Consider the following 12,742-nt stretch of genomic DNA (forward strand, 5'->3'; position numbering starts at 1 on the left):
AAAAGTTAAGGCCCCCCATGATACCTGTTCTACCTGTGGCTGAGGCCACGTCCACAAGTACCTGTATCTATACCTATCAGCCCTACACACTGTTCAAGGCTAAATATACGCTTTACTGAACAGAAAGGTTTTAAGTCTGGTCTTAGAGGTGGAGGCGGCGTCTGCCTCTCAGACCCAGGTTGGTGACTGGTTCCATAGTAGCGGTGCCATATTAGACTGAAGTGTTTCCCCTAGGGTTACAGCTCTGGGGGGATGGGTCTGGCCTCACTGCCCTTAGCTTAGCTTAGCATAGCTACTGGAGGTCAGTCTATCCAATTAGCATACCATGAGCAACGACACGAGCTCTCTACCTGCTGGTGGGAGTGTGCTCACCTGTATGTGTGCACAAGTACCTGTGTGTGTTTGTGTTCAAACGTGTCTGTGTGTGTACGCCCGACCATGTGGAGACAGAAATGACCTGCTGCCGTTCAGATAAGATCAATAACACCAGACTGTTTAGTTTGTTTAATAAAAGAACAAGGTGTAGATCAGCTGATCAATTAAAAACAGATGAAGACCAGAAATGATCATCAGTCAGTTATGTGTACTTGTGTAAACAAACCTCGACTTAATGTAATGTGTACATTTGTGTTTCTTCTGTGCAGGTGAACTGGAGATGGAACAGAAGCTACTGAGAGAACGTAAGCTGTGTGTGAGAGAACCTGAACCTCATGTCGTCCTGTTCACATGTGCAGCATGTCAGGATCAGAAATGTTTGACGTGTAGCAGCACATTTCTGAAGCATCCCAGAAACCACAGCCCGCTCTGCTCCACTAAAGATCCGCTCCGGTTCTCTTTTGACGCTGTGTCGTGCTCCAGACACATCAATTATCACCAACCAGATGGAGCAGACAGGAAGTCAGGCACCAGAACACCAGAGGTTCTGTAGACTTTCACAATAAAATGCCTTGAGGGAACTCTCACTCAGTTAACACCGCAGGAGTTAGGTTAGGTAGCCAGCAGTAGTCTGAGTCTGTTGGTGTTTCAGGTTCTGTTGACAGAGGAAGATTTTACTAGTTCTGTGGAGGAAAAACCATGTGTGTGGAGTAAAGATTGTGGCCACGCTGGCAGACTGGAGACTTAGTTCTTTAGGGAACTTCTCAGTCTGTCCTCCTTTGTCAGCTAATGGTCACTGCCCAGTCAGCTGCCATGTATAATGTTATTATTATTAGAACAACAATCAGAAATTGTCTCAAAGCTTCACAGAGACCCAGAGCCTGAACCCCCTTAAGAGCCACAGTGTCAGGAAAAACTCCCTTTAACAGGAAGAGACCCTGAACAGGACCCGACTCATAAGGAGGACCTTCCTGCTGACAGACAGACAGACAGACAGGCAGAAAGACAGGCAGAGAGACAGACAGGCAGGCAGGTAGAGAGACAGGCAGGCAGAGAGGCAGACAGGCAGGCAGACAAGAGACAGACAGGCATTCAGGCAGACAAACAGGCAGGCGGGCAGGCAGACAGACAGACAGGCAGGCGGGCAGGCAGACAGACAGACAGACAGGCAGAGAGACAGACAAGCAGACAGACAGGCAGGCAGAGAGACAGACAGACAGGCAGAAAGACACACAGGTAGGCAGACAGAGAGACAGGCAGACGGACAGACAGGCAGATATGCAGTCAGGCAGACAGACAGGCAGACAGACAGACAGACAGGCAGGCAGGCAGGCATGCAGAGAGGCAGGCAGACAGGCAGAAAGATAGACAGACAGACAGACAGGCAGACAGACAGGCAGGCAGACAGACAGACAGAGAGGCAGACAGACAGGCAGACAGACAGATATGCAGACAGGTAGACAGACGCTGCCAAGCTAGATGAAACAGCGATGATAGGACTGCAGGTCAGCATGCAGATCTGGAGGCAGAGAGAGGCACAAAACTACCACAGCAAACAGCTTATGACACAAGTCACTAGTATGAACCAGACTAATGAGAATAGAGGAGAGGTCAGAGGGGGATTTGAGGGGACAGGGAACTGCTCAGTGGGTCATGTTTGTGCCCACTACAGCGTAGGCCTAGAGCAGCATAGCTGCTAAAAGTTAAGGCCCCCCATGATACCTGTTCTACCTGTGGCTGAGGCCACGTCCACAAGTACCTGTATCTATACCTATCAGCCCTACACACTGTTCAAGGCTAAATATACGCTTTACTGAACAGAAAGGTTTTAAGTCTGGTCTTAGAGGTGGAGGCGGCGTCTGCCTCTCAGACCCAGGTTGGTGACTGGTTCCATAGTAGCGGTGCCATATTAGACTGAAGTGTTTCCCCTAGGGTTACAGCTCTGGGGGGATGGGTCTGGCCTCACTGCCCTTAGCTTAGCTTAGCATAGCTACTGGAGGTCAGTCTGTCCAATTAGCATACCATGAGCAACCACACGAGCTCTCTACCTGCTGGTGGGAGTGTGCTCACCTGTATGTGTGCACAAGTACCTGTGTGTGTTTGTGTTCAAACGTGTCTGTGTGTGTACGCCCGACCATGTGGAGACAGAAATGACCTGCTGCCGTTCAGATAAGATCAATAACATCAGACTGTTTAGTTTGTTTAATAAAAGAACAAGGTGTAGATCAGCTGATCGATTAAAAACAGATGAAGACCAGAAATGATCATCAGTCAGTTATGTGTACTTGTGTAAACAAACCTCGACTTAATGTAATGTGTACATTTGTGTTTCTTCTGTGCAGGTGAACTGGAGGAGATGAAACAGGAGCTACTGAGAGAATGTAAGCTGTGTGTGTGAGAGAACCTGAACTTCATGTCGTCCTGTTCACATGTGCAGCATGTCAGGATCAGAAATGTTTGACGTGTAGCAGCACATTTCTGAAGCATCCCAGAAACCACAGCCCGCTCTGCTCCACTAAAGATCCGCTCCGGTTCTCTTTTGACGCTGTGTCGTGCTCCAGACACATCAATTATCACCAACCAGATGGAGCAGACAGGAAGTCAGGCACCAGAACACCAGAGGTTCTGTAGACTTTCAAAATAAAATGCCTTGAGGGAACTCTCACTCAGTTAACACCGCAGGAGTTAGGTTAGGTAGCCAGCAGTAGTCTGAGTCTGTTGGTGTTTCAGGTTCTGTTGACAGAGGAAGATTTTACTAGTTCTGTGGAGGAAAAACCATGTGTGTGGAGTAAAGATTGTGGCCACGCTGGCAGACTGGAGACTTAGTTCTTTAGGGAACTTCTCAGTCTGTCCTCCTTTGTCAGCTAATGGTCACTGCCCAGTCAGCTGCCATGTATAATGTTATTATTATTAGAACAACAATCAGAAATTGTCTCAAAGCTTCACAGAGACCCAGAGCCTGAACCCCCTTAAGAGCCACAGTGTCAGGAAAAACTCCCTTTAACAGGAAGAGACCCTGAACAGGACCCGACTCATAAGGAGAACCTTCCTGCTGACAGTCGGAGACAGACAGGCAGGCAGACAGGCAGGCAGGCAGACAGGCAGGCAGGCTGGCAGAGAGACAGACAGGCAGACAGACAGACAGTCAGGCACGCAGACAGACAGACAGGCAGAGAGACAGACAGGCAGGCAGGTAGAGAGACAGGCAGGCAGAGAGGCAGACAGACAGGCAGACAAGAGGCAGTCAGACAGACAGGCAGGCAGGCAGAGAGACAGACAGGCAGACAGACAGGCAGGCAGGCAGACAGACAGACAGGCAGATATGCAGACAGGCAGGCAGAGAGATAGACAGACAGGCAGGCAAGCAGGCAGAGAGACAGACAGGCAGGCAGGTAGGCAGGCAGACAGACACACAGGCAGACAGGCAGGCAGAGAGACAGACAGACAGGCAGGCAGACAGGCAGAGGCAGACAGACAAGGAGGCAGAGAAACAGACAGGCAGACAGGCAGGCAGACAGACAGGCATAGACAGACAGACAGACAATCAGGCAGAGAGACAGATAGACAGGCAGGCAGAGAGACAGGAAGGCAGATAGGCAGGCAGGCAGACGGACAGGGAGACAGGCAGGCAGGCTGGCAGAGAGACAGACAGACAGACAGACAGACAGACAGGCAGGCAGGCAGACAGGCAGAGAGACAGACAGGCAGGCAGGTAGAGAGACAGGCAGGCAGAGAGGCAGACAGACAGGCAGACAAGAGGCAGTCAGACAGGCAGGCAGGCAGAGAGACAGACAAGCAGACAGGCAGGCAGGCAGAGAGACAGACAGACAGACAGGCAGAGAGACAGACAGGCAGGCAGGCAGAGAGATAGACAGACAGGCAGGCAGGCAAGCAGGCAGAGAGACAGACAGACAGACAGGCAGGCAGGTAGGCAGAGAGACAGACAGACAGGCAGAGGGAGACAGACAGGCAGGCAGGCAGAGAGACAGGCAAACAGACATGCAGTCAGGCAGACAGGCAGGCAGACAGACAGGCATAGACAGACAGACAGACAATCAGGCAGAGAGACAGACAGGCAGGCAGAGAGACAGGAAGGCAGTCAGAGAGACAGACAGGCAGATAGGCAGGCAGGCAGACAGACAGGGAGACAGGGAGACAGGCAGACGTTGCCAAGCTAGATGAAACAGCGATGATAGGACTGCAGGTCAGCATGCAGATCTGGAGGCAGAGAGAGGCACAAAACTACCACAGCAAACAGCTTATGACACAAGTCACTAGTATGAACCAGACTAATGAGAATAGAGGAGAGGTCAGAGGGGGATTTGAGGGGACAGGGAACTGCTCAGTGGGTCATGTTTGTGCCCACTACAGCGTAGGCCTAGAGCAGCATAGCTGCTAAAAGTTAAGGCCCCCATGATACCTGTTCTACCTGTGGCTGAGGCCACGTCCACAAGTACCTGTATCTATACCTATCAGCCCTACACACTGTTCAAGGCTAAATATACACTTTACTGAACAGAAAGGTTTTAAGTCTGGTCTTAGAGGTGGAGGCGGCGTCTGCCTCTCAGACCCAGGTTGGTGACTGGTTCCATAGTAGCGGTGCCATATTAGACTGAAGTGTTTCCCCTAGGGTTACAGCTCTGGGGGGATGGGTCTGGCCTCACTGCCCTTAGCTTAGCTTAGCATAGCTACTGGAGGTCAGTCTATCCAATTAGCATACCATGAGCAACGACACGAGCTCTCTACCTGCTGGTGGGAGTGTGCTCACCTGTATGTGTGCACAAGTACCTGTGTGTGTTTGTGTTCAAACGTGTCTGTGTGTGTACGCCCGACCATGTGGAGACAGAAATGACCTGCTGCCGTTCAGATAAGATCAATAACATCAGACTGTTTAGTTTGTTTAATAAAAGAACAAGGTGTAGATCAGCTGATCAATTAAAAACAGATGAAGACCAGAAATGATCATCAGTCAGTTATGTGTACTTGTGTAAACAAACCTTGACTTAATGTAATGTGTACATTTGTGTTTCTTCTGTGCAGGTGAACTGGAGATGGAACAGAAGCTACTGAGAGAACGTAAGCTGTGTGAGAGAGAACCTGAACCTCATGTCGTCCTGTTCACATGTGCAGCATGTCAGGATCAGAAATGTTTGACGTGTAGCAGCACATTTCTGAAGCATCCCAGAAACCACAGCCCGCTCTGCTCCACTAAAGATCCGCTCCGGTTCTCTTTTGACGCTGTGTCGTGCTCCAGACACATCAATTATCACCAACCAGATGGAGCAGACAGGAAGTCAGGCACCAGAACACCAGAGGTTCTGTAGACTTTCACAATAAAATGCCTTGAGGGAACTCTCACTCAGTTAACACCGCAGGAGTTAGGTTAGGTAGCCAGCAGTAGTCTGAGTCTGTTGGTGTTTCAGGTTCTGTTGACAGAGGAAGATTTTACTAGTTCTGTGGAGGAAAAACCATGTGTGTGGAGTAAAGATTGTGGCCACGCTGGAGACTGGAGACTTAGTTCTTTAGGGAACTTCTCAGTCTGTCCTCCTTTGTCAGCTAATGGTCACTGCCCAGTCAGCTGCCATGTATAATGTTATTATTATTATTATAACAACAATCAGAAATTGTCTCAAAGCTTCACAGAGACCCAGAGCCTGAACCCCCTTAAGAACCACAGTGTCAGGAAAAACTCCCTTTAACAGGAAGAAACCCTGAACAGGACCCGACTCATAAGGAGGACCTTCCTGCTGACAGTCGGAGACAGACAGGCAGAAAGACAGGCAGGCAGGCAGGTAGAGAGACAGGCAGGCAGAGAGGCAGACAGGCAGGCAGACAAGAGACAGACAGGCATTCAGGCAGACAGACAGGCAGGCGGGCAGGCAGACAGACAGACAGGCAGGCGGGCAGGCAGACAGACAGACAGGCAGACGAGACAGACAGACAGGCAGAGAGACAGACAAGCAGACAGACAGGCAGGCAGAGAGACAGACAGACAGGCAGAAAGACACACAGGTAGGCAGACAGAGAGACAGGCAGACAGACAGACAGGCAGATATGCAGTCAGGCAGACAGACAGGCAGACAGACAGACAGACAGGCAGGCAGGCAGGCATGCAGAGAGGCAGGCAGACAGGCAGAAAGATAGACAGACAGACAGGCAGACAGACAGGCAGGCAGGCAGACAGACAGACAGAGAGGCAGACAGACAGGCAGACAGACAGATATGCAGACAGGTAGACAGACGCTGCCAAGCTAGATGAAACAGCGATGATAGGACTGCAGGTCAGCATGCAGATCTGGAGGCAGAGAGAGGCACAAAACTACCACAGCAAACAGCTTATGACACAAGTCACTAGTATGAACCAGACTAACGAGAATAGAGGAGAGGTCAGAGGGGGATTTGAGGGGACAGGGAACTGCTCAGTGGGTCATGTTTGTGCTAAAAGTTAAGGCCCCCCATGATACCTGTTCTACCTGTGGCTGAGGCCACGTCCACAAGTACCTGTATCTATACCTATCAGCCCTACACACTGTTCATGGCTAAATATACGCTTTACTGAACAGAAAGGTTTTAAGTCTGGTCTTAGAGGTGGAGGCGGCGTCTGCCTCTCAGACCCAGGTTGGTGACTGGTTCCATAGTAGCGGTGCCATATTAGACTGAAGTGTTTCCCCTAGGGTTACAGCTCTGGGGGGATGGGTCTGGCCTCACTGCCCTTAGCTTAGCTTAGCATAGCTACTGGAGGTCAGTCTGTCCAATTAGCATACCATGAGCAACGACACGAGCTCTCTACCTGCTGGTGGGAGTGTGCTCACCTGTATGTGTGCACAAGTACCTGTGTGTGTTTGTGTTCAAACGTGTCTGTGTGTGTACGCCCGACCATGTGGAGACAGAAATGACCTGCTGCCGTTCAGATAAGATCAATAACATCAGACTGTTTAGTTTGTTAATAAAAGAACAAGGTGTAGATCAGCTGATCGATTAAAAACAGATGAAGACCAGAAATGATCATCAGTCAGTTATGTGTACTTGTGTAAACAAACCTCGACTTAATGTAATGTGTACATTTGTGTTTCTTCTGTGCAGGTAAACTGGAGGACAGACAGGAGCCACGGAAAGAATGTAAGCTGTGTGAGAGAGAACCTGAACTTCATGTCGTCCTGTTCACATGTGCAGCATGTCAGGATCAGAAATGTTTGACGTGTAGCAGCACATTTCTGAAGCATCCCAGAAACCACAGCCCGCTCTGCTCCACTAAAGATCCACTCCGGTTCTCTTTTGACGCTGTGTCGTGCTCCAGACACATCAATTATCACCAACCAGATGGAGCAGACAGGAAGTCAGGCACCAGAACACCAGAGGTTCTGTAGACTTTCAAAATAAAATGCCTTGAGGGAACTCTCACTCAGTTAACACCGCAGGAGTTAGGTTAGGTAGCCAGCAGTAGTCTGAGTCTGTTGGTGTTTCAGGTTCTGTTGACAGAGGAAGATTTTACTAGTTCTGTGGAGGAAAAACCATGTGTGTGGAGTAAAGATTGTGGCCACGCTGGCAGACTGGAGACTTAGTTCTTTAGGGAACTTCTCAGTCTGTCCTCCTTTGTCAGCTAATCGTCACTGCCCAGTCAGCTCCATGTATAATGTTATTATTATTAGAACAACAATCAGAAATTGTCTCAAAGCTTCACAGAGACCCAGAGCCTGAACCCCCTTAAGAGCCACAGTGTCAGGAAAAACTCCCTTTAACAGGAAGAAACCCTGAACAGGACCCGACTCATAAGGAGGACCTTCCTGCTGACAGTCGGAGACAGACAGGCAGACAGACAGACAGGCAGGCAGACAGGCAGGCAGAGAGGCAGACAGACAGGCAGACAAGAGGCAGTCAGGCAGACAGACAGACAGGCAGGCAGAGAGACAGACAAGCAGACAGACAGGCAGGCAGGCAGAGAGACAGACAGGCAGAAAGACAGACAGACAGGCAGAAAGACAGACAGGCAGATATGCAGACAGGCAGATATGCAGACAGGCAGGCAAGCAGGCAGAGAGACAGACAGGCAGACAGAGAGACAGACAGGCAGGTAGGCAGGCAGACAGACACACAGGCAGACAGACAGGCAGGCAGAGAGACAGACAAGCAGACAGACAGGCAGGCAGGCAGAGAGACAGACAGGCAGAAAGACAGACAGACAGGCAGATATGCAGACAGGCAGATATGCAGACAGGCAGGCAAGCAGGCAGAGAGACAGACAGGCAGGCAGCCAGAGAGACAGACAGGCAGGCAGAGAGACAGACAGACAGGCAGGCAGACAGACAGGCAGAGAGACAGACAGACAGGCAGGCAGACAGACAGGCAGAGGCAGAGAGACAGGCAGGCAGGCAGAGAGACAGGCAGACAGACAGGCAGGCAGACAGACAGGCATAGACAGACAATCAGGCAGAGAGACAGACAGACAGGCAGACGAGCAGACAGACAGGGAGACAGCCAGGCAGGCAGACAGACAGATAGACAGGCAGGCAGAGAGACAGACAGGCAGATAGGCAGGCATGCAGACAGACAGACAGGCATGCAGACAGACAGACAGGCAGAGAGACAGACCGGCAGGCAGGCAAAGAGACAGACAGGCAGACAGCTAGGCAGGCAGACAGATAGGCAGGCAGACAGATAGACAGGCAGGCAGGCAGGCAGACAGACAGACAGACAGACAGACAGACGTTGCCAAGCTAGATGAAACAGCGATGATAGGACTGCAGGTCAGCATGCAGATCTGGAGGCAGAGAGAGGCACAAAACTACCACAGCAAACAGCTTATGACACAAGTCACTAGTATGAACCAGACTAACGAACTAACGAACCAGTGGGCAGCAGTGGCTCAGTGGTGAGCAGGGTTGTCCAATAACCGGAAGGTCGGCGGTTCGACCCCAGCTCCTCCCTAGTCATTGTTGTGTGTCCTTGGGCAAGGCACTTTACCCGTATTGCCTCCAGTGCACTCACTGGCGTATGAATGAATCGGCGGTGGTCGGAGAGGCCGTAGGCGCACCTTGGCAGCCACGTCTCCGTCAGTCTCCCCCTGGGGAGCTGTGGCTACCACTGGTAGCTTACCACTGCCACTGTGTGAATGTGGTGTGAAAGAATAATGCATCTCAATGTAAGCGCTTTGAGTGCCTGCCCAACAGAGCAGAAAAGCGCAATATAAGACCAATGCATTATTATTATTATTAACGAGAATAGAGGAGAGGTCAGAGGGGGAATTGAGGGGACAGGGAACTGCTCAGTGGGTCATGTTTTTTGCCCACTACAGTGTAGGCCTAGAGCAGCATAGCTGCTAAAAGTTAAGGCCCCCATGATACCTGTTCTACCTGCGGCTGAGGCCACGTCCACAAGTACCTGTATCTATACCTATCAGCCCTACACACTGTTCAAGGCTAAATATACGCTTTACTGAACAGAAAGGTTTTAAGTCTGGTCTTAGAGGTGGAGGCGGCGTCTGCCTCTCAGACCCAGATTGGTGACTGGTTCCATAGTAGCGGTGCCATATTAGACTGAAGTGTTTCCCCTAGGGTTACAGCTCTGGGGGGATGGGTCTGGCCTCACTGCCCTTAGCTTAGCTTAGCATAGCTACTGGAGGTCAGTCTATCCAATTAGCATACCATGAGCAACGACACGAGCTCTCTACCTGCTGGTGGGAGTGTGCTCACCTGTATGTGTGCACAAGTACCTGTGTGTGTTTGTGTTCAAACGTGTCTGTGTGTGTACGCCCGACCATGTGGAGACAGAAATGACCTGCTGCCGTTCAGATAAGATCAATAACATCAGACTGTTTAGTTTGTTTAATAAAAGAACAAGGTGTAGATCAGCTGATCGATTAAAAACAGATGAAGACCAGAAATGATCATCAGTCAGTTATGTGTACTTGTGTAAACAAACCTCGACTTAATGTAATGTGTACATTTGTGTTTCTTCTGTGCAGGTGAACTGGAGGAGATGAAACAGAAGATATGGAGAGAAGGTAAGCTGTGTGTGAGAAAGAACCTGAACTTCATGTCGTCCTGTTCACATGTGCAGCATGTCAGGATCAGAAATGTTTGACGTGTAGCAGCACATTTCTGAAGCATCCCAGAAACCACAGCCCGCTCTGCTCCACTAAAGATCCGCTCCGGTTCTCTTTTGACGCTGTGTCGTGCTCCAGACACATCAATTATCACCAACCAGATGGAGCAGACAGGAAGTCAGGCACCAGAACACCAGAGGTTCTGTAGACTTTCAAAATAAAATGCCTTGAGGGAACTCTCACTCAGTTAACACCGCAGGAGTTAGGTTAGGTAGCCAGCAGTAGTCTGAGTCTGTTGGTGTTTCAGGTTCTGTTGACAGAGGAAGATTTTACTAGTTCTGTGGAGGAAAAACCATGTGTGTGGAGTAAAGATTGTGGCCACGCTGGAGACTGGAGACTTAGTTCTTTAGGGAACTTCTCAGTCTGTCCTCCTTTGTCAGCTAATGGTCACTGCCCAGTCAGCTCCATGTATAATGTTATTATTATTATAACAACAATCAGAAATTGTCTCAAAGCTTCACAGAGACCCAGAGCCTGAACCCCCTTAAGAGCCACAGTGTCAGGAAAAACTCCCTTTAACAGGAAGAGACCCTGAACAGGACCCGACTCATAAGGAGGACCTTCCTGCTGACAGACAGACAGGCAGGCATGCAGACAGACGGGCAGACAGACAGAAAGACAGGCAGGCAGAGGGACAGACAGACAGACAGGCAGGCATACAGACAGACAGACAGGCAGACAGACAGACAGACCGACAGACCGACAGACAGACAGACAGACAGACAGACAGGCCAACAGTTGCCAACCTAGATGAAACAGCGATGATAGGACTGCAGGTCAGCATGCAGATCTGGAGGCAGAGAGAGGCACAAAACTACCACAGCAAACAGCTTATGACACAAGTCACTAGTATGAACCAGACTGACGAGAATAGAGGAGAGGTCAGAGGGGGATTTGAGGGGACAGGGAACTGCTCAGTGGGTCATGTTTGTGCCCACTACAGCGTAGGCCTAGAGCAGCATAGCTGCTAAAAGTTAAGGCCCCCCATGATACCTGTTCTACCTGTGGCTGAGGCCACATCCACAAGTACCTGTATCTATACCTATCAGCCCTACACACTGTTCAAGGCTAAATATACGCTTTACTGAACAGAAAGGTTTTAAGTCTGGTCTTAGAGGTGGAGGCGGCGTCTGCCTCTCAGACCCAGGTTGGTGACTGGTTCCATAGTAGCGGTGCCATATTAGACTGAAGTGTTTCCCCTAGGGTTACAGCTCTGGGGGGATGGGTCTGGCCTCACTGCCCTTAGCTTAGCTTAGCATAGCTACTGGAGGTCAGTCTATCCAATTAGCATACCATGAGCAACGACACGAGCTCTCTACCTGCTGGTGGGAGTGTGCTCACCTGTATGTGTGCACAAGTACCTGTGTGTGTTTGTGTTCAAACGTGTCTGTGTGTGTACGCCCGACCATGTGGAGACAGAAATGACCTGCTGCCGTTCAGATAAGATCAATAACATCGGACAGTTTAGTTTGTTTAACCCTCAGGGCACCCTTCGATTTTGGCTACGTTCGGACCCCTAGGGCCCAAACGTGTACCTCTCTTAAAAGTGCTATAACAATGTCATATATAAATATTTTTTTTTTCATTTTTTTTAATTTCTTTTCAGCAATGTCAGAATGTTGTGGTTTTGTGTTATTTTTGTCATACAAATATGTAATTCATAAACAGAACAACTGAAAATATGCAAGATTTTTAAAACTGAGGTGCCAGGTAAGTCACTTGATATGAGGAATTTACAGCCTTGACTAAGTCAATAATTGATAACAAAATTGATTTTGATGCATTATTATTATTGCAGTAATAAGCCATTATTCAAAAAACTCACACTCGGACCCCTAGGGCCCAAACGTGTACCTCACCTTAAAAGTGCTATAACAATGCCATATATAAATATTTTTTTTACTTTTTTTTTCTTTCTTTTCAGCAATGTCAGACCTAACCATAGATATAAAGTTTTTTATGTATTTATTCTATTTATGTCATAAAATGGATGATTTTTTGGAAGAAAACAGAAAATACGCAATATTTTTAAAAGTACAATAACAATGTCATTTATAAATTCAAAAATAATTTTTTTTAAATAACTTCAGATTTAATTAGATATAGAACATTTATATATATATTTTATATATATTATATAATCATATCAATGTGTTTTGCATGTGTTTTAAACAGTGCAGATGACATTCATCATCTTCTGACCCGCTTCATCCTGCAGTGCAGGGTCACATGGTTGGAGGGGTGGGGGGGGGTGTTCTGGAGCCT

The 12,742-nt window shown here is 49.0% G+C and overlaps 1 protein-coding gene across 9 annotated transcripts in view; it reads left to right on the forward strand.

Moving 5' to 3' along the window:
- LOC114450613 (butyrophilin-like protein 1) overlaps positions 1 to 12,742 on the forward strand; it is a 139,337-nt gene that overhangs the window by 110,613 nt on the left and 15,982 nt on the right. For 6 of the 9 annotated variants that reach the window (XM_028428807.1, XM_028428806.1, XM_028428813.1 and 3 more), the window contains 5 exons: positions 645 to 680; positions 2,718 to 2,756; positions 5,416 to 5,451; positions 7,459 to 7,494; positions 10,337 to 10,375. In XM_028428807.1, coding sequence (XP_028284608.1) covers positions 645 to 680; positions 2,718 to 2,756; positions 5,416 to 5,451; positions 7,459 to 7,494; positions 10,337 to 10,375 — 186 coding nt within the window. The remainder of the gene's footprint in view (positions 1 to 644; positions 681 to 2,717; positions 2,757 to 5,415; positions 5,452 to 7,458; positions 7,495 to 10,336; positions 10,376 to 12,742) is intronic. The other 3 variants (XM_028428798.1, XM_028428803.1, XM_028428804.1) reach the window with 3 other exon arrangements.

This window comes from Parambassis ranga, chromosome 18, assembly GCF_900634625.1.
Source record: "Parambassis ranga chromosome 18, fParRan2.1, whole genome shotgun sequence".
NCBI classification, from domain to species: Eukaryota; Metazoa; Chordata; class Actinopteri; family Ambassidae; genus Parambassis; species Parambassis ranga.